General features: G+C 41.5%; 1 protein-coding gene across 11 annotated transcripts in view; it reads right to left on the reverse strand.

Moving 5' to 3' along the window:
• Positions 1 to 22,884, reverse strand: part of BPTF (bromodomain PHD finger transcription factor) — a 68,170-nt gene that overhangs the window by 39,494 nt on the left and 5,792 nt on the right. For 8 of the 11 annotated variants that reach the window (XM_082212308.1, XM_082212307.1, XM_082212312.1 and 5 more), the window contains exons 2-8: positions 14,058 to 14,880; positions 6,446 to 6,669; positions 4,212 to 4,421; positions 3,746 to 3,934; positions 1,432 to 1,605; positions 983 to 1,185; positions 215 to 570 (exon numbers count right to left, since the gene is read on the reverse strand). In XM_082212308.1, coding sequence (XP_082068434.1) covers positions 215 to 570; positions 983 to 1,185; positions 1,432 to 1,605; positions 3,746 to 3,934; positions 4,212 to 4,421; positions 6,446 to 6,669; positions 14,058 to 14,880 — 2,179 coding nt within the window. The remainder of the gene's footprint in view (positions 1 to 214; positions 571 to 982; positions 1,186 to 1,431; positions 1,606 to 3,745; positions 3,935 to 4,211; positions 4,422 to 6,445; positions 6,670 to 14,057; positions 14,881 to 22,884) is intronic. The other 3 variants (XM_082212313.1, XM_082212310.1, XM_082212316.1) reach the window with 2 other exon arrangements.

A 22,884-nucleotide genomic window follows, 5' to 3' on the forward strand; every position in this document is an offset into this window, starting at 1 on the left:
CCTGAAAAGCCTGCAGACAGCATGGAAAGTGTTCCTGAGGGAAACGAGCAATAGGTAAAAACTATTCTGCCACTCCCCCCACTGCTTCCACCAGCAGGGAAGCTCTTCTGCAGGTTCCTGCACAAATGGTTCATACACGAGCAAGTCTGGATCCAACCTATATAATTTTAAAAACCACTGCATAAAAAATGATGAAAATCACAACTATATTCACCTGTGTGAAGCCCAGTTGGGGTGAAGGAATGAGGATGGGATGTTGTTCTCTAGCTGAATTATTGTTAATCTCAGGGTGGATATCGTGAGAACCTTTGACCCGTGGACAGAGCCATTCCATTTGAACTCTCCAGCAGGACTCAGACAAAATTTGTGAGAGAGGTGTCGCCTCTTGTCATGATCTTCCCGGTGTTGATGCTTGTTCAAAGCAAAAGAATTGGTGGCATATTGATTGTGGTACACACGGTACTTCCCTTCTTGGCCTAGTTTGAAATAATTGCTGATGTTTCCTTTCATCACTATTTCTTTCTTCGTGTTCAGTCGGGAGATTTCTCCTTGGGAATTAACCACAAGGACCTTATTGAAATAAAAAACAAAATGCACACAAATTTTTAAAAATTACAATCTTTGGTCTTAGATTTTAGTGTTAGCCCAATCCCTGTTATCTTTAGGGAATGTAATGTCGAGGATTAGAAAATGCAGCTCTTAATCTATAAATACGTGCACAGGATGAAATAGGCTCTGACTGTAAGAACTTAGGCTAAAGATAAACTTGTCTTCAAAGTTGATTTTCCTAAAGAAACAAACTCTAGCTATACCCAGGAGTAGGTTCTGTTAAAATCAATAAAGCTGACTTTTGAATAGCCATGAATAAGATTGTGCTGTTAGTTTTCGCCACCCAGTAGAAGCCACCAGGTGACCACCTTCATTTTGCTTTCTGTGAACAGGAGTATTTCTGCAGTAAAAAGTCTGCAAAATTAACACAAACCTCTTTGCCTTCTTTAAATAGCTTATTTGCTTCATGTGCAGCAGCAGCAACTTGCTGACTTTTCAGCTGGCTGAGTTTGCTATCCGGATTTCGTAACCTGGTGACCATTCGTGTTGAACCCGGCGTGCCTCTTCCAGTGTTTGGAGATTCACTTCGTTCACTGTTAGATCTATCCCCTGTCAAAAACCAAAACAAACCACCCACTTAAACAGGAGACAAAAAGGCCAATTAGTACAGATATTGCTGAAACGTGTCATTTTAGGAGCAGCAATCAGCTACTCCAGGCATAGGCAAACTCGGCCCTCCAGATGTTTTGGGACTACAACCCCATTATCCTTAGCTAACAGGACCAGTGGTCAGGGATGATGGGAATTGTAGTCTCAAAACATCTGGAGGGTCGAGTTTGCCTATGCCTGAGCTACTCTAAAGACAGACTGCTTTATTTTTACCTAGCTCCTCTGAGCTCTGGGATCCTCCTTCAATATTTTCCACTTCATCAGAAGCCTTCATTGATTCATCCTGCATGGAATTTAGTACATTGCTACAGCTGTTTTCTGGATCAGACAAAAGTGCTTCAGTGGAAGAACCAATGTTCAGGCTGGGAACCATCTTAGCTGTTTCATCTGTGAAAGATAGGAACAATTTATGTATGTAGTATTACCTGAAGGGCACTTTAAAATGCAAGATGAACATCTTGAAATCAAAAGGTGCTGAAACATCAATAGTATGAGAATATAAATGATAATTTATTTCTGAATTTAAGTCAGGTGTTGTATATATTTTAATTACGTGCACCTTCTTCTATAAAAAAGCCACTATATTTCTTATTTTAGCTCAACAGTTAAGCACATTGTTATCCCTGCATTTAGCAAACATGATTAATAAGCAAATTACACATTCTGAAAAATCACATTGGGGAGTGGGAGAAGAGGAAAGGTTGAATTTGTATGCACACCCACATAAAAAAACCACAACCTAAGAAACACTGAAACGATTAAAAGGGAAGAGGGTTGGACCACAACTTTTCCCAGATACTTGTTTTACATAAAGGGAGCTATAAATTTTGGTTAGGTGGGAGAGCTTATAGAGAGGATTACTGAAGACAGTCTCCAATGCACAAAAGGAATACGTAGGAGACATGAGTAAGAGGATAGGGAAGAATAAACAAAAGTATTTTAATTATGAACAGAACTAAAAGAGGGGCAATTATTTTTGAATCGTTGCTATCAATCTTATCATGAGTCACCTGAAATCAAGGATGAAATATCAAGATGGCCAGCACTGAAGATGATACCACATTATTCAAGGCAGTAAATTCTCAGATCCCTGGGCAACAAAACAACTCCTAACAGGTTCACAACAAGCTGCTGAGGCTGCTAGTTGGGCAAGAAACATCCATGCAAATAAGCCTGTACATATTGCTGTGGTATTCACAACTTCTGCAGTCGTGGAACAGCACCCTAGAGACATAGTTTCCCAACTGGTCTTTATATCTCTCATATAAAAATAATATATTGCCGTCATTTCTATACAATGATACTTCCCCCCTATTTACACATTCTCCAAATCTTTCCAAAAGAGGTTCACATGCATGTGATCGATGACACTGATTCTGATCTATTCACATTCATTTCTGTGTGCATACTCTACAATCTCGGCCATTACACCAAGTATTTTTACTGTTGGATGTCCCCAACATGGCATCCATGGGATCATGCTCTGTCGCCCAAGAGGCTCTCACTCCTTTGCATACCATACTACAATATGAGCCAATGCATTCTGGGAGTTCTAAAAATAAACAGAGTGCAAATCCATGTGAAACGTAATTTCAAATTCCCCTATGAAGAAAGAGTTTACCCATGTGGAGGTAATGTGCCTGAAGACTTACTCTACTACTTACTGGTATGCCCAATCTACGAGGACTCAAGAGCAAAGATTTAAATCTCCCAGTTGGGAGACTGAGATGAGTATGTGATAAAACTTTTTATTAGGGAACAAGTCCCCTTACACCTCAGAAAAAGTGTCCTGTTTTGCCTTTAGAGCGTCAATTTTAAGGAGAAAAGTTTGTGGGGATAAGTTAATAATTATTTTAACCATGTCATGCATTTTATTCTGCTTTCATTCTGTCTTACGTATTTTAACTTTCGTAACGGCTTTGGCTGGACAAAATAAATAAATAAATAAATAAATAAATAGTAAAGATAAAGGGACCCCTGACCATTAGGTCCAGTCGTGGCCGACTCTGGGGTTGTGGCGCTCATCTCGATTTTTTGGCCGAGGGAGCCGGCGTACAGCTTCTGGGTCATGTGGCCAGCATGACTAAGCCGCTTCTGGCGAACCAGAGCAGCACACGGAAACGCTGTTTACCTTCCCACCGGAGCAGTACCTATCTATCTACTTGCACTGGTGTGCTTTCGAACTGCTAGATTGGCAGGAGCAGGGACCGAGCAACGGGAGCTCACCCCATCGTGGGGATTTGAACCGCCGACCTTCTGATCGGCAAGTCCTAGGCTCTGTGGTTTAACCCACAGCATCACCCGCATCCCAAATAAATAGTAGTGATCCCAAATATTTGAAGGATGCGGCAACACAAGTCTATCCACATTAAATCTGGGATACTATTAATTCAGTCAAAGACAAACAGAGTGTCAGGGATGGCAGTGAAAACAAGCAGCACAAATAGCATACACTGTAAGTGGTTTTAGACAATTTCCATTTACATAACTGTTATGCTCCTCTAAATTACAGAGGTATTTTCTGTACCTGAGACATTCTTGAGGGCCTCTGATGTCACCAGCTTCTTGTTCACCTCATTATCATCCAGGATTTCTGACTCATTTCCAACTGCACTTTTTCCTTCAGAAGCACTAGACTCTCCAGCAGGAGGATCTACGCTGTTGCCTCCAACAGCTGATGTCACGGAGTTGCTTTTATCTATAGCATCTGTTTGCTCTACAGTAACAAATGAGTAACAAAGTGCAACAGGTGTTTTAAAAACTTGGTTATACAAAGATGCCAAGTTTTACCTACACTGAAATGAAAGTTTGTGAAAACTGCTTGGACTATGTCACTGGGGAATGAGAGCTGATTCTGTGATGAGAAGAATGTCTGTCTAAATCTGAAATTGTTGACAGACCAAAAGATACAATAATAAACGCTATTAAAAAGAAATACACGGGAGTAAACACTACTGCAGAAAATATGTTAATTTCGCAAGTATCGTCTTTACCTTCCTTTCTTCCTTTTTCAGAACTTTCATCTGGTGGCGTTTCTTTGTTTACATCCAGCAGTTGGTTCGAAAGTTCCTCTTTGCCATTATCAGTATCTGTACTGTCTTTATTCTCAACACTAGCCTTTTCCTTTTCCGTTTCATCAGCTATTGAGCTTTTATCTTCTGGTATTTCCCCCTTTCTGGCTCTGATTGCTTCCAGAATCTCTTCTAAAGCAAAAAATGGACAATAGACACCTAGTTCAAAGACTAGGGGCTCCAGAAGTATCCATTTTAACCCATAACAGACCCATCTAACAATTGGATACATGGTCCACAGTGCAATTGACATTTGTGAAGTACTGTTCGCACATGTAATTTTTAAAAAGTCATTTAACAGGTGGATTACAAGTTGATACAGGCGACTCTCAATTTACATCAGGGTTATGTTCCAGGGATAATATGGAACACCAAAATCTTGTACAGTCAAAACACACTGGGTGCAATAGCGGACGGGATTGCCAAAGTTTTTCTTCCCTGGACCCTCAGACCCCTTTTATTTTTTTTGCCAAGTGTTGAATACGCACAAGTTAAATGCACGTAAATTGCAAGTTACCTGTATACATAGTCTCAAAAATGGCAGGGATTGCAAATTGACAACATAAACATGGAATTTTGTGTACATCACTCAGTCAATATGGATAATCTACAACTCTACAAGCGATGTCAGAGAACGTGCATTAATTGCTATTGATTCTGCAGATTAATTGAAGTTTTGATAACATGCATATATAGTAACCTAACAGATCTACAAATCTGTGGCTCCTGGACATTAATCTGGCTCCAAACATGCAAAGACTGAAAAATAAGGCTGAGCTGTGGGATTATGGAAACCTCAAGTTAGCGACTCTTCCAACAAGGATGATAATCAATCTGACCTGCTCCTGCCCTCATTTATTTATCCGCTGCAACATTTTCAGTGCTCTAGAACTAGACTCGGATCCTAGTGCCACTAAGAAATCCATTTGGTTTGAAACAAGTGCAGACTTGAGAAGAAAGCTGCGCTCTTCCAAAATGCAGGTTTCTCCAAAAGCAAAAGGATGCTCACTGCAAAACAGGGTCCTCAGTTTATGTCTCCAGTTGTTGCCCTGTTTTAAGGCATCCAGCCTAGATGTAGCCAGTAATCCAACCGTTTGCAAAGAAACAAAAATTTGCTACGGCTGTTACAAAACAGAACACTGCCAAGAAGGGATGGTTGTGAATAAAAAGTATGGAGCAGGTGGTCTTACCCATACTGACCCACTGAAGTATTATTTCTTCTATAAAGCAGTGGAGGTTTTGTAAATGCCACTAGGTATTATGATCAACTAAGGAAACTGATAACAGACAAACACTATACTGGTGACTATTTAGGAGTGAAAAAGACAAGCTTAAAGTCATCAGGAAGAGCTCTGTAGACTACAGGTGTTAGAGGAAGAATCACATTTTATCTTTTGCTTAAGAGCAAAAATATACCATTTTATCTTTAAATACACCCGCCCCACAGAGTTCCACAGCCAACACCATTCAATTTGTTTCCTCCTGAAAAGAGCAGAGAAGTCACCTTCCGCTCACATCCTTCTGTATATAGATCCCCTGCAGTTTCTCAGGTTTTTTGCACTATTAAACAAAGTCTGCATAGGTTAGCGCTTTTTCTGGGGCAGCAACAAGGGTAGCCCTGGACCAATGCTTGCCCATTTCCCTGAAAAAATATGTAAGGCCTAACAGGTTTAATCGAACCTTCTCAAATGTACCTAAAGGCTATATGTATTCCGGTGGCACTATACAGTGGTGCCCCGCAAGACGAATGCCTCGCAAGACGAAAAACTCGCTAGACGAAAGGGTTTTTCGGTTTTTGCGTTGCTTCGCTAGACGAATTTCCCTATGGGCTTGCTTTGCAAGACGAAAACGTCTTGCGAGTTTGTTCACTTTTTTCTTAAAGCCGCTTGAAGAGGCGCAGTTGCGACGGACCGTGCTTCGCAAGACGAAAAACATCGCAAGACGAAAAGACTCGCGGAACGAATTAATTTCGTCTTGCGAGGCACCACTGTAAATGGAGTCCATGGAACTTGGCCTTCCCAATTTTAACAGACATGCCCTTTTCCTCATAAACCTTTCTTCACTAGAATACACGTCATTGAGGTAGAAATTCAAAATGCGCTCGATAATCCATTGTGTGCTGTTAGCAATTGAGGATTAGTTTTGTAGATTCTTACCATTTGCTGCAGCAAGAAAAGATTTGTTGCTACCCCGTGCTTTATTGGTAAGGTCCTCTGTTATATCCATATGCCGATGTATTTCTTCACGCATTTCTTCCAGAGTTTTGCAGATATCAGCTTCCCAGTAATCTTTGTCAAGGCATTCAATTAATTCTGCCAGCTGGACTTTTGTGCTATAGTACCAGATTTTCTTATCTTTCTCACACTCTGAATCTTCCTCTCTGTGACAGTATTAGAATAATTGTTTATGAGACAAATGGCAATGAAACATATGTATATACTGGGAAAGAAACAGGAATGAAAAGAATAACTGAGTTCATATCATAAGTTCACTGTTGAGCATGTATTTTTAGTTTACCACAAACAGCTATTACCAAACTCTAAAAAATGTTATAACATAATTCAGTTCTTCCATAATTCAACTGCATAATATGAGTTGTCACATTTAAAAATTGTATTATCACAAAACACAAACCTTTTCTTCCCTTTCCAATACACAAATAATATGCTTCTTTACCATACCGTACAATACTATAAAGTATTATGACATTACAAAAGGAATTTTCAATGATAATTTCAAAAATTAGACACTGAATCATTCGAAGAAATGATTATTTCTTCCAGGATGTTCTGTGGCTTCTCACCTAAGAAAAATCTCAACATAGGTTTTATTCACCATGAAGTTCTGTACAACCAGTTAATCTGGTCCAATTATTGATGACTTGAAACTGTATAGCAAAAATATGGTGACTGTCTATTTCACACAAATCAGAATCATTAAGTGGAGGGCAAGCACTCTGGGTACAGGCACAATTACTTTACATCACATTTAGCCAATCTTGGTAGCCAGAAGAAATCTGCTGTCATGACTGACCCCGCCCATTCTATTATTTTTGATATCATGCTGAGCTTTGGGGGTGCTCCAAAGCAAGAATTAAAAGATATGGTCTGAAAAAAATAATGCTCTGCCACTTTAACAAATCCACACTATGCATTGCGGAAATAATTCACTTTAAAAATTTAAAAGTATTATATGACCTTTGCTTTTTATAAATCCAAGAAGCAAGTAACAAATGTACGTACAACGAAATGAGAGTAAAGATGAAAGAATATTTTAAAAAGCCCTTAAGGTGGGAAAGTGGATGGAGAAGGCCCAGGAGAAAATATACCACATCCAATGTGGCTGCACATAGGCTCTGTTCACACATCATGATAAGCAACAAACCCCACTTTACTATGAATGACCAATATGTTACTGCACATGGCTCAATCACTCCTGCTTTGCTCCACCCTGTCTGAAACTTGGAAAACAAGCTGTGAAATACCATATGCAATGGCCTTAATCCTAATGTTGCATACAAAATAGTGTTTGTTTAAGTTCTTGCACACCTCAGTCTACAATATGTCTTACTGAAAACAATGAAGTCAAATGAATTAAAGTGTCTACTTCTTTGTCATGTATCTAGGTGTCTGCATGACTGCCTGGCGCAATTGGTATGGAGCCCAGGGGTTCAGTGGCAGAGTGCATGCTTCACATGCAGAGGGTCTCAGGCTCAACTGAATGTTAAAAATGATCAGGCAGCAGGTTTAGATGGGAAAGCCATCTGCCTGAGACTCTGGAGACCCACTGCCCCTCAAAACAGACAATGCTGGGGACAAGATGGACTAATGCTCTGATTTGGTGCAAGGTGGCAGCATATGTTCTACACAAAAAAGTAGTTTTTGCTGAATCAGTTGTGATATCAAGTATGGTAAAGGTAAAGGTAAAGGTAAAGGTAAAGGTAAAGACAAAGGACCCCTGGACGGTTAAGTCGACTATGGGGTACTGCACTCATCTCGCTTTTCAGGTCGAGGGAGCCGGTGTTTGTCTACAGACAGCTTCCCGGGTCATGTGGTCAGCATGACTACATCGCTTCTGGCACAACGGAACACCGTGATGGGAAGCCAGAGTGCACAGAAACGCCGTTTACCTTCCCACCACAGTGGTACCTATTTATCTACTTGCACTGGTGTGCTTTCAAACTGCAAGGTTGTCAGGAGCTGGGACAGATCAACAGGAGCTCACCCTGTCATGCAGATTCGAACTGCCGACCTTCTGATCGGCAAGCCCAAGAGGCTCAGTGGTTCAGACCACAGCGCCACCTGCATCCCTGTAGCAAGTATGGAGTCAATCCAGGGACTGGAGAGCTGAAACCAGCACAAGGGGCCAAGGCTCCTGAGAGGTTGCTTCATCTACATCACGGCATGGTAAAGACCAGGTTGACCTCATTCATTGGCCAGAAAAGAAGTGGCTTCAGAAGCTTACTCCCCACACACTACCTGCCAGAGAAACACAGCAACAACTGCCAGTTGCCCAGGGACTGCAGAAGTAAAGGAAAAGAACACTCTGACCCTATCTATCAGACAAAGGAAAAAGAAATGCCCATTAGTACTCAATAAAGAATACCAGCAAAGGAAACTCAGCCTGCGCTCCCCCCTCTTACACCCACTTATAGCTCACCACTGTGTTCTGGTATTAGACAACTGACCTCCCTCTCCTACCTTTCCCATTTCCCTTTCCTTGTGTGTTCCTGCAAGCCTGATGGCAATGCCATCCCTTTTAACTGATGTGAGCAGCTGGGGGGGGCATTTGTCTGAAAAGTGGAATACAGTACATATAGAAAAATATACAGAAGTAAGTAAATAGTTTGATGACATGCATTTTCCATTCATACTTTGATATGGGAGACCCCCCCCCCAGTTCATTTCCCTAGCGTGCACTGCAAATTTATTATGTGTAATTATCTCTTTAAAGATTTATACTGCAGTCTTAATCAAAATATCAAAGAATTCTAACAAGAGAAGTATCAGGAGCACCCGAAGAGTCTGGCCTAAATTTGAAGATGAGGCACTTGAGTTTTACCACTGGGTCACTGAACTGTTACTATGTTTCAGTAAAAAACAACAACAAATTTTTTAACAAGCCCCTCTTACATGGCTTAAGGCAGTATCTTTAGATATTGAGGCTTTACATAGAAAGGGGACTCAGCTACATTACTAAAGATGCAGCGAACTGAATGCGCTACAAACATGCAATGCCAGATGGCGTCAGATAGCAGGAAATTTTAAAACATAGTTTTCCATAGTGATTTTTTTCTTTTGCTAAAATGATCTAATTTCTGACTTATTTATAGCATTTCCCCCCGTGTTTAGATCCACCCTGGGTCTACCTCAGATTCGTATGATTCTCCACTGGCACAGATGTGAGGAGGCAATCAGAAGCTTTCTCTTCCATTCTTGATTAGCCAGTGTTCAGCATTACACATGAACTCTAAACTGCACTTCATCTTTAACTATAGTAATTGAAAATAAGCCAGCTTTGTAAATCAGGGATTGAAATTTACTTGCTATCATATTCTTAAGACTAAATGCAGTTTGTGTTTGGACATCAATGATAGCCATATGCTTGTAGGAAACAAAGTAAAGAGTTGTTCTCTAAAATTTTATTATCTACATTCAACACTATACTGCTATAAAGGTAAAGGTAAAGGTACCCCTGTCAGTACGGGCCAGTCTTGACAGACTCTAGGGTTGTGCGCTCATCTCACTCTAGAGGCCGGGAGCCAGCGCTGTCCGAAGACACTTCCGGGTCACGTGGCCAGCGTGACGAAGCTGCTCTGGCGAGCCAGCGCAGCACACGGAAACGCCGTTTACCTTCCTGCTAGTAACTGGTCCCTATTTATCTACTTGCACCCGGGGGTGCTTTCGAACTGCTAGGTTGGCAGGCGCTGGGACCGAGCAACGGGAACGCACCCCGCCACGGGGATTCGAACCACCGACCATGCGATCGGCAAGTCCTAGTCACCGAGGTTTTACCCACAGCGCCACCCGCGTCCCAAATACTGCTATAGCACAGTGTTTCCCAACCACTGTTCCGCGGCACACCAGTGTGCCGCGAGATGTTGCCTGGTGTGCCGCGGGAAAAATTAAAAAATTCGAAAGATTTTTTTTTTTAAAAAAAGTCAAATTTTCGATTGGGGCGCCGTCACTAGATGACCCCTGGGGTTCCCTCCCTCCCTCCCGCTCTGCGCCTCCCTCCTCCTCCTCCGGGGAGGCCCTTCCTGGCTCTCGGCCAAGGCTTGGCGGCTGCCACTCACTCACTCGCTCGCCCACCCGTCCCTCCATCCCTGCACCCGGCCTCTCCCCCTCCGTCCCCGGCGCAGGGGCTGCCGGGATCCGTAGTCCCCTCACCCTTGGGCTCCGCGCCCGCGCGGGGTGCGCGAACTACGTTTCCCAGCGTGGCCTGGCGGGCCGGGCATTTTGTTTGAAGCGCTCTTCTCCCGGCCATGGAATGAGCGCAGCGGCGGCGGCCGGGCGGGCAGGGGCTCTTCCGTGCAGACCCCGCGCAGCCTGCCTGCGCCCCCGCGGAGATCGGGCGGCAGGATGGAGCCCGGGGATCCCCGCGGAGGCGGAGCAGCGGAGGCGGAGGCTGCTCCCCAGGTAGGGCTGCGTCGGGGGGGTGGTTTATTTTTGCAATGCTGCATCCGCGCCGGAGGGGACGCATCGGACCGCGGGGAGACCCCTTGGCGGGCGTGCAAGGCAATGCATGCGTGCAGGCGTTGCATGGAGTGCAGTGCAATGCAATGGCAACGCGGCGCCCTGCATGCATGCATGCAACTTCCACCGGCGCTCCGGACTTGGCAGGTGAGGGGGGTCCCCAGTGGGCGGCAGAGAGAGCCGGGAGGGCGAAGGGGAGCCGGGGGGGAGCAGCACTGCTCCCCAAGCCGAGCCCGGGGGGAAACTTCGGCATCGTTGCGCCGGGTGTTGGAAGCGGAGGCTGGCGGGGGCCCCTCACCTGCAAAACCTGGTCTCCTTTCATATATTTCGTGACGCTGCGCGCTGACGTCACGGGGCTGTAATGGTGGTGTGCCTCGAGATTTTTTTCATGAAACAAGTGTGCCTTTGCCCAAAAAAGGTTGGGAAACACTGCTATAGCAGACTTATAAACAAGCAATAATGAGCCATATCGAAGACCAGCCCATTCTGCTATGCTGCTTACAATTTTTTTTATGGTGTGCCTTTTCTCAAGTACCAGTGTAAGATGTTTGAATAAAAAAAGAAAAGTTTTTCAGTTTCATAAAAAATTCTCTGCCCTGTTACCTAGAGGCAATTTTTGCTCATCATAGGTGAATAGAACACTGGTTGTTTGCAAGCCAACAATGAATCTGGTAGGAATCAATGGGAGTTTTTTATCTTCATGGTAAAGGAAACTCCTTGAGAAGCAGATAGGTAAAGGTAAAGGTACCCCTGCCCGAACGGGCCAGTCTTGACAGACTGTGGGGTTTGTGCGCCCATCTCACATCTATTGGCCGGGGGCCAGCGCTGTCCGGGGACACTTCCGGGTCACGTGGCCAGCGTGACATCGCTGCTCTGGCGAGCCAGAGCCGCACACGGAAAGCAGATACGTCCTCTCAAATGATCAAAATACAAGGGCTTTATCCAGACTGCCATCTTTTCTTTCTACAGATATATACTGTACTCATTAGTGGTAAGATCACATGCCTACAAATGGATGTGGGTTTACAGAGAAAGACAGCAACTTTGCACTGAAAAAAGGTCCAACGGTTGATTCATACAAGACTCTTCAAAATATGAAGTACAGTGGTACCTTGGTTGTCGAAAGGCTTGGCTCCTGAACAAATTGGCACCCGGATGCCACAAACCCGGAAGTGAGTGTTCCGGTTTGCAAACGCTTTTCAGAAGCCGAATGTCCAACACGGCTTCCAATTGAGTGCAGGAAGCTCCTGCAGCCAATTGAAAGCCGTGCCTTGGTTTTCAAACCGTTTTGGGAGTCGAACGGACTCCTGGAATGGATTAAGTTCAAGAACCAAGGTACCACTGTAGTATGAAATCCTCATACAGGCTGAGATTTCATGCCTGATGATCTCATATATGAGTTTTTACTACATGAAGATGCATTGACAAAGCTGACCATCTAGTACAGAGTGTCATATAGCTCTTTTAAAATGAAGAGAATTTACTACTGCATTAAATACAATGTATATAATAAACTAAAATAACTTTTTGTGTTTTGGAAAATTATAAATACCAGTCAGTTAAATTCAGGACTACATTCCACTGAAGAAATACTGAATTTGATAGTGGGCACAAAATTCACCTTCCTGAGGAGGAAGCTTCTGCTTTCTTTCTTTTTTAAAGTGCTGTTTCCACATGTATAAGACTTTCTTGAAAGTATAAAAGCAATGGTGCTGAAATCGCAGAAGCCAGAAAAGGCAGAGTAAGATTTGCAAAGATTGCGGGGGGGGGGGGGGATTTCAGAGTCCTTACCCATCCCCAACTGGGAAAATCAGCATAGATTTTATAAAATAGCAAGCCAATGAAGTATAAATTAATTTAACCTAAAAGGAAATCATACAAACTCTGTCCATTTGCATAATATATACATTTTACAGAATCTAGCTTTTCTTGGAGAATAATTTGGATGGCCTGCACAGAATTTAGTTTTGTGCAGCCATGGAGTACATAAAACTTACTGCTATATTAGGAAGCAAAAACATTTCCTCATAGCCACACCGGAGGGAGGGAAAGAGGAAGAGGAGCAAGAGAGCCCCAGAGCCTGGGTTCATTCACATTACACTAAACTGTGATTTAGCACAGGGATGGGGACCTCCAGTTCATGGGTCAGTTCATGTGGTAATGAGGAAAAAAACCCGCACTCGACAAAGCATTTTTACAATGCCTTGAAGTGCCTACCATCACCTCAGAAAAATATATTAATGACTCTACAGACAGGATGGAATCACCACCCATGGTAGCCTGACACCATTTGCAGAAAGAAACACAGGTGGCAGGCAGGGTTTCTTACTCATTTTATTTGACTTCTATGTACTTCAAATTGCTGTTTTATGAGATCAGGTGTGAGGTGTGAGAATTGCTTTGCTCCAAAAGCTGCTTAGTTGCCTGATAATGGTGTCAGCAGAGTTGCAATTTCTTTTTCCAACTGAGATTCTTAAAATAAACGGTATTTAAAATTTTATTCTTAGAAGAATCAGTGATCTGGCCCTTGGGCTTTTGCTGATATTCAGCAATTTGTAATCTTTTCTGATGCCTTCTGAATCTCAGGGTTCTGCAATCATGCCTCTACAAAAAATGACTTTGCACACTAAGGTCTACTACCGGTACTTGGGTCATCACAACATAGCAGCTATGTTGCATATGGATTTAAATGAAGTCACTGCCTAGGCTTGAATTTGTAAGTTATGAGCAAGATAAGAAGGAAAGAATTGATTCACAAAACACTAAAAATTCAGCAGTACTCTCAGGGTTAGAAAAATTGTCACTTTGGAGAAAAAGAAAGTAATACTGCTGTTAAGCTTGTTCATTCAAAAAACATTAAATACAAACACTAACAAAATAACACAAGTTTTCTGGTATTTTTCAGTGTCGGCCACTTCAATTCGCTATTGGCCCCTCACCCCCCGCAGTGCAATTTCTTTAATATTGCATGGAGATATAAAACACATTTTTGGCCCAATATAAAAGAAAATCCCATCTTCTTGAAAATCCACCATGCAGCAATATTGTTACTGTGCTTAGGACATTTACTTACATAACAAGCCTCCTGTTCAGGAACCAGTATTTCCGCCTGTTTCTGTCGTATCCAATAGGTTCATGTCGAATGTATGGTTTATTTTTTTGGATTTCAGCAATACAGTCCGTTACACCAGGCACCTTATGTGCTACACAAACTTCACACTGCCATTCATCCTCAGGTACCTCTTCAAGAGGTGGTTTCACACACTCCAAGTGGTACACAGCTGAGCAAGTTTCACAGCAAAGCAAATCCCCCAGTTTGTGACAAACTCTACAATGGTCATCGTATTGTATCACACCTTCCGACATTAATTCCTCGCGTGCAATGTTTGTTGTAAGAAACTGATCCACTAAAAACTGCAGGACTTCAATTTTATTCTCAACGGGTCCATACGGGTAGTCATCTGCCTCTTGGAAAGGAAGAACATGATGATATTCCTTGTCACTCTCACAATAAACCCGCAGAACCTCGGGCCACGTCATCCCGTCTATGAAATACAATGTGGAATTAACGCTATCTTTGAGGTCAGCAGGTCCAAAGGTAGTATTTGAAGTGTCTTCTTCACGTAAAACAGCTTTTAAAAGCACTATATGCATCTCTGCCATAAGTGTACACTGCTCCTGGCTTACCAGAGCAGCACAGAAGTCCTCAAAACGAAAAGGGGACAGTCGCAAGACAGTGCCAAAGTTTCGCAGTACCTCATAGATGGCAATAACATTCATTATATGCTCATTAGGCACCATTAAGTCCTCTGAGGATTTAGGCAAGTCAAGAGAAGGGACATCTTTTTCTTCCAGTATTGGAGAACGTGGACGATGTACTCTTTGTCTCCTCCTACCTGTAAGTAGAAAGGAACAATAAAAGATTAACAGGAAACAGAAGTAGATATAAGTTCACTTATCATACAATGAATGTGATGTGAAAAAAGAACCATGTTAGAAGTTTCTTGCATACTCCAATGGTATTACACAGTTGTATTTTAAAATTCTCCCCTTAAAGTCTTGAACTTGCACTTCAACATAGAAAGTTATTCTTCTATGTTAAACTGAAACTAACATACCATGCGTGTTGCACTTTTACCAATGACTTTCCTTTGATGAAAACACCTGACATTTACAAAGGGTTAGAACAAAACTTTCCCCTCCGCAAATGGAAGGGCTCTTTCCATTTCTCAAAGGAACCATTTTATATTGTAAACTGCCCTGTGATCCTCAGATGAAGGGCAATATAGATATTTAATTAAGAACCATCACCACCACAAGGTAACCATTTTATCTGATTCTCTCTTCCCCATGTAGTCTCCAACACCACTAATCCTCAACTTTTCAGGGAAAAAGAGGAATCAGCCAAAAGTGCCTTTCTACCTCCTTTTCTCTACCTCAAGCAGAACTTAGCTGAGCACAATCCAAGCCAAAATCTTGTTTCCTCTCCTAAAATTCAATTACATGAGAGACAAGTTCATTTTTCTTGTTTAAGATATTGGTACGAGTGAAAGAGCTCTACAGAGCCATTGTGCCGCCTGTTTAAGTTTGCTGAATCTGTGGGCTTTCAACAGTTCAACGAAAACATTACATAAATATATTGCTTTCCCAGATGTTGTAGGATTTCAGTCCAGGAGGTATGACATGCATATATGCCATGACTGCATGGCAGCTTGAGCTGTACTTTCTGGTTTTCACTGCACATTCCTCACTGCCTACAAATCAACCTGCTCTTTAAAGTGAAGAGGCAATGTGAACAGCTGCAGTAAAATCTGAAATGAATTTCCCTTTATTTGTCTACAAATTCAAAACACTTCTTTCTTCCTAAATCTGTAATTCAGTTGCAAAAGCTGGAAATGTTCCGTTTTCTCTTCAGTGATGAACAAAAACAGATTACTAACTGCAAATGGGAGAAATCACAGCACTCTAGGAACACTTTACTAAATAATAATTGCAGCAGTTTGCATTCTGATACACTCAAAACTAGAAAACAGTTCACCCTGGATTATGGTTTCCATTTAAATTATATCTCTCTTTTGCTGAAGCTACTCATCCATATTTTATACAATGTTTCTCTGATCACAAAAAAGCAATAAGCTGTCTAATTCAGAGTGGTTCTGAATTCTTCTTTAGACTTCACAGCAGTAGAGATGCGAAACACTTAAACATATTCAAGGTACTGTAGTGGTAAATAGGTAAAGGTAAAAAGGTAATGTAAACAGAGTTTCCGTGTGCTCTGGTACTTGCCATGGTGTTCTGTTGTGCCAGAAGCCATTTAGTCATGCTGGCCACATGACCCGGAAAAGCTGTCTGCGGACAGCTCCCTTGGTCTGAAAGCACGATGAGGGCCACAACTCATAGACGCCTTTGACTGGACTTAACCGTCCAGGGGTCCTTTACTTTTACCTAGTTGCAAATGCTGTGGGATCCAAAGCCTTTCTAAAGAAAATTAAAAGTGAATAGAAACCCTATTTATTTATTTATTTATTTATTTATTTATTGTATGTATGTATGTATGTATGTATGTATGTATGTATGTATCTTTGTTTTTAAACTCAAATGTTTTGGACAATTTTACACAAACCAAGTTTTCTAGGTACAGAAGTTATTTTTTTCCTTTTAAAATCTCTCATGACCAATTCCCACAGACTCTTCCTCTCCTCTAGTTGCAACCTGTTATCACTAGATACAAGCACTTAAGCATCAGATTTACTCTACAAAATGTCTTTATATAAAGCAAGCATATCGTGACACAATAAACCTGAGAGGCTCCCTTTTTATTTTTGCTATTGGATGCTGGTCGTTGTTTATGTAATTTTGTTATATTTATAGTACCAAAATGTTATTTTTTGTATGTAGTTATATTTGCTACTGTGTCGTTTTGCTGGGCTATTATGAAATTATTTTTGCACTGTTTGGTTTTGAAATGTTTTCCTGTTTCCTTTGTTGTAAACCACTTTGAGAATGAATTTTATGTGGGGAAGCAGCATACAAATAAAATGAATGAATGACTTGCTGAGTGAATCACTTGGCCCAGATTTATTTCCAATCTTTCACTGGACTCCTGTCAGTAACAAATGGTTGTCATGTCAAGGTCCCTACGAGGACAAAATTTAACTGGTAAAAAAGGCTACTGATTTCTTAAAGAACTCTTGAAATCCATATAATGTATGTGTCTATTAAAAGTGCACAGGAAGGGGAAAATGCCATTGGCGGTGCTGTTATGAAACTACCCATATTATTTATTTAGATGGTTCAAGGTTCACTCAACAATTACTTCAGATTATTCAAAGCTTATTCTGGAGCATCAGGCATAGTCCATGCTTCCCATGAGGGGGCAACACAAAAATGGGCTGTTTCAGTGGTGGCTTCCTGGCTGTGGAATGCTCTCCCCAAGGAGGCTCCCCTGGTGCCATTTTTATTGATCCTTAGGAGCCAAGCAGTGTTAGAAACTCAGATATATAAGTTAGGTGCCAAATGGCACCTGGGCTCTAGGTTACGGTTGCCACAACGGAGTATCTATTCGCCAGAAGGTTTGACTAGATGGCCCTCAGCATCCCTTCCAACACTACAATTATATGATTCTATGATCTCAACTACATTGCTTGATTGTAGCTTGCTCTTACAACAATCCACTGGTCCCCAGTATGCAAGAGGAAGTAACACACAGGGGAAACGGAAATAGTATTAACTATGAACTAAGGCAGAGGTTTTTTAAACAGTGGTTGCCAACCTGGCACCCAAAAATCTCCATAGTCTCAACTGGACCCGCACCAGTAGCAAAACGTGCCTGGCACCTGGGGAATTTCAAACACTGGAGCCAAGTAAAAAAAAATATTATTTTTTTTTTTACCAGGGCTTTTGGTCTTTAATTTGAAGGGCTTCAAGTAATTGTGGCCTATTTTAGTGCAGCAGGATCTGTAAGACCAGTCCTTTATTTGTAGAGATGCGTTGTTTAGGTTTTCATTGGTTGTGCTTTTTAAATTTGATTTTAGTGTTTATGATGTGTTTGTAAGTTGCTTTAGTTCACTTTTGTGAGAAAAGCAAATCATCATCATCCAGTTCAACTGCCTCAAATGATATTTAGTAGTTTTCCATTTTAAATAAAGTCTGGTTAAGATATCAAATGCTGGCCGAAGAGACATAATAAGCCTGGTGGCTTTCACCATTTTCCTAAACCTTAGTATTCATCACAGCCCTTGTTTAGGAGGACACCCCACGTCTACGGCGCCATATACTTTTCCAAAGTTAATATTCTGACCTTCTTAGCTTTTGGTCGGTGGGGGAAGACGATTCCAAATAACTCCAACACAATAATTCTTTAAAAACCACCACTTTCTTGAAGTGATAATGAACTTTTTCATGAGGAGGCAACTACATTCATTTTGCACTTGTAATGTGCCTGTGAGTTCTTCAAGGTATTGATTTGTCAATAAATTACTGCAAAATTTGCGACAGACTACAGTGGGGAATCTTGTGTTTCAATTCTATCAATCCCACACAAAAATAAAGCTCCCTGGGCTTATCACGTGAGGACTATCACGCGAGAAAGCTATAATAGCTCTTAATTGGTCAGTGATGTCCTATTCACATGTGCACGTTCTGTAGTACTGGAATGTTTGCACAGTTAGAAATCAAGAGGTCAAACTTAGAGCTGGTGCCTGTTCAGAACTTAGCAACTGCCAAGTTTACAAGTGTGAGTGGCCCAGCAAAAACAACCCTACAGAGTTTATATTTTGTGTCTCATTGCCTCAGACACAATGATTTTTAATAGACTCAACTCAGTTCATACATTCAGCTGTCAGCCGTGAAATATTCAATAATTTAAAAAATCATCAACAGCTAAGTGTGTGAACCAGGTCTTTTGAGAGTTCACATACCATGTGCTTTATACTACACATACATGGTAACAGAACAGAACAGATTTAACAATTTATAAGCAAAAAAACCAACAAGTATTTTTATCACTGTTATTATTGTTGCTAGTACTATCACATGCCCTTTGCTAGCAGGTCCCTGGGCAGGTTACAACAATTTAAAATTCATAACTAACAACCATTAAAACAAATGTCCGTCACAAGAATAGGGTGGATCCTGAAAACACACATCTTAGACCAGGATAAAGAGGTGCATCTTCAGCATTTGCCAAAAGCTATACAGTGAAGTTGCCAGATGCAATTCTGTGCAGAGGGAATTCTACAGTTAACCTGGAAACAGGGTGCATCCTGATTTAAACCTGATAATATATCTTGTTGGGGGGGGGAGCACAGATACTTAGCATAACGTACACTCAACATAGCTATGACTCTGCACTTTAAATTCTGCTACAGCTGACTATAGAAATTAGGGCAGAGCCAACAGCTGCCCTACTGGTTCACAAAACAAAGCTCTGAAAAAAAAGCACTCCAAGTTATTATTTAATTCACGTTATGAGGCTAGTTTGGTTGTGGGTCTTTAGTGTAATAGACTTCAGGACATGACAGGGTTATCAGGGTTCCAGATTTGAGAACTATTAGCAACAGGGTTGTCTGCCATATAAAGCTTAATAAAAACAATATAATCATGGCCAATTTCTTAAGTTTGATGGGAGGCTAAAGACTGTAAAAATCTTTCAATTAACCGGGATACTTGATTTGATGAGGCTTTAATCCTAAATGAGAATGCACATTCCCTGATATACAGAGATATACCCAGCCAATTTAACAAGATGAAGATGTTCAAAGGGAAATGTGTACCCAGGCACACACCTGCATGAGTACTGTATGCAAAATTTCCTTTTAGGATTTGAGCAATTAAACTTCAGATCTAATGCCAAGTTTAGGCAATATAAATGTGAACTTATATATATATGTATTTGCTTCTTGCACTTTTAAGTTTTGCCTCCTCTTGTATGACCTTCTGTAATCGTTATCATCACAAACAGCACATCAAGTGCAATATATATACAAAGGGGAATGCCTATTGGTTTTCCCATAACTCTGCACTCCTCTTTCCTGGTGAATCATCACCTCTGCATTTTAGACATCTTTCAGAAATTCTGCAAGAAGATTAAAACTTCTGCATTTTGACAGCTAGGGCTAAGTCTGCAATGAATGAATGAGATTTCATTCTGTGCACTTCAGCTTGTTTTACATGCTTTTATTTACTTTTGGTACACTACCAGTTATCCACTTTCAGTCTTTGGATAGGATTAGCAGCAGGTTTAAAAAAAATGTTATCTTAATATACACTGAAGACATGTTATTTCAAAGCCTCATGTGCACATCAGAATACCAAGCCACTCATAGTTTGAGGATCAGTCCTAGAATGATTAGCAGACTAAGATTTCTGGTCATCAACAAAGAAAGGTAATCTTAAAATCTCTTTAACGGAACACACACAAGGAATGAAAGCTCACAAATGCTAAAAATATACATGCATTCTTTGCAAAGAAACCATGCTAAACCATGGTTTAGCAACAGGCATAGGCAAACTCTGGCCCTCCAGATGTTTAGGACTACAATTCCCATCACGCCTGACCACTGGTCCTGTTACCTAGGGATGGTGGGAATTGTAGTCCCAAACATCTGGAGGGCCAGAGTTTGCGTATGCCTAGTTTAGCATGACATGAACAAGCCACAGTGAACCTAAGGTTTCCAAACGCACATCCCCCTCCTGGGTTGTCATTAAGAAATTGTGAAGCTTTCAGTGTGGAAAAATGTGGTTTGTCAAGATGTCTAGAACAACGAACTGTGAGTAACATTAACTACTGTTAGTCTAAGACATTGATTATGCACCCCTCCCCCCACACGTTCAGAAAAGGTGCTGATATTCTGATCTGTACCGTCTTTTCAGTCGCCTTTCACAAGTTACCCACGTTACAAGTATTCTTAGATAGCCAACCTACATTTAAAAATAAACTTTCTAGTGCTCTTGTGAAGAAACTCTTAAGGTATTTACAAACCACAAGCCATGCAAGATTTGCATGGATCAAGGGTACCTTATGGGCTGCCTTCTCCTGCATTAATGTAACTACCGAATGAGGCCTTGCTTCATCTCCTGCCACCATCTGAGGTGCGGTTTATTTTAATTCATTCATACCAAAATACTAAAATTTATACTCTGTTTTTCCTTTCCAAAAGAAGTTGCTCAAAGCGGCTGACAAAAGTATTTAAAAAGCACAAAAATAAAATAATAATCCACCTTTTAAAAAAACTAACCATTGCACAAACCATTACTAAAAGCAACATCGAAGAACAAAAAGGAGGAAGAGCTGGAGCTTGCAACAAACAACTTACATAAAGCAACAGCAGACACAAAGGCTTGTTTAAAAAGAAACGTCCTCAATTCCTGGCAAAGTACGAAGAGGGAGGAAGATAAGCTAACCTCTTAGAGCAGGGAGTTCCACATCTAAGGTATTGTCACAGAGAATGCCCAAATAAGCATATAACTAATGCAGAAAGGGATGTGGCCAGGTGTGACAGTGACTGTAAGAGGAATGGAAAAGCTGATGCACCAGCCAAAGCTGGGTGAAAGCACTTTTGGTGGCATCTTAAAACAAGGCCAAGTACAGGAGTACTTCGAAACTATGAATTTGATTTTGTAAGGGGAGTGCAATCAAGGTCAAAATGGGCTGGCGTCCTATTCAAAGAAACTGTTATTTAATCCAAGCCTTTTTTGAACGAAAGCTTTAATTACATGCCTACCGATTTATGTCATGTGACAGTTAAGTTGGGTGTTCTCATGGATTGTGAAGGGCGTTTTCACTTCCGCAATGAAAATTCCCGGGGAGGTTCAATGGACCTCAGAAGAGTGCATACAACGTAACAGAGCAGCACCCCTAACCTTAGCTCAGCGCAGAGTGATATACCATATTTTTTGCACCATAACACTCACTTTTTTCCTCCTAGAAAGTAAGGGGAAATGTCTGTGCGTGTTATGGAGGGAATGCCTACGGGTGGTATGCCTACGGATTTTCCTCCTCTAAAAACTATGTGCGTGTTATGGTCGGGTGCGTGTTATAGAGCGAAAAATACGGTATATTGCAATTGGCATGCCACTTGTGCAAAAGGTAATCAAATACTGGAAGGCATCCCTGCCCACTTCTGGCAGAAGCCCTACTAATTCTGTGTGATGTGACCATAGGACGTGCAACCGTTGGTGGAGTTTTTCAGTCAAAGTGAGTGAAGTTTAATCAACAATAGGCATAACCATGCCCACTGTGATCCTGAATGACAACTGCGACATATCAGTGTGAACAGAGCACCAGTTGATAAAGTGTAACTTTTAAACAGCTCTCTTCTTCCACCCCCAGCCTTTACACCATTTTCCAAGGAGTGCATTGTTGAGGCCACGGAATGGATTACTAAAGCTTTGTAATGTTGCAAAAATACAAGCTTGCACATTAATCCCCTGCTCTGCTTACCAAGATGTGCTATTTCTCCATTGACATTTGCACTTACCATGGTTAGCTTGAATAGCACTTTGAAAAGCTGCCTTCTAACAAACTCTAGTTTGAAGGAGTCTTAACACTGCCTGTGAAAAGCAAACGGAGGGAGAACTTGTATGCAAAGTGGGGAAGGAAAGAGCTTGCAAGTATATAAGGCACATATTACCACAACACTGGGCCACTGTTGTACAGTGCTCACTGGCATAATGTAAATCAGGCATAGGCAAACTCCGGCCTTCCAGATGTTTGGGACTACAACTCCCATTATCCCTAGCTAACAAGACAGGTCAGGGATGGTGGGAATTGTAGTCCCAAACATCTGGAGGGCCGGAGTTTGCCTATGCCTGTTATAAATTTTACATTTACTCAGAATTATTTTCCAGAAACATCAAATTCTCAGTAAAGGTAAAGGAACCACTGACTGTTAGGTCCA

Source organism: Podarcis vaucheri, assembly GCF_965113315.1.
Source record: "Podarcis vaucheri genome assembly, chromosome: 2".
In the NCBI taxonomy this organism is placed as follows: Eukaryota; Metazoa; Chordata; class Lepidosauria; order Squamata; family Lacertidae; genus Podarcis; species Podarcis vaucheri.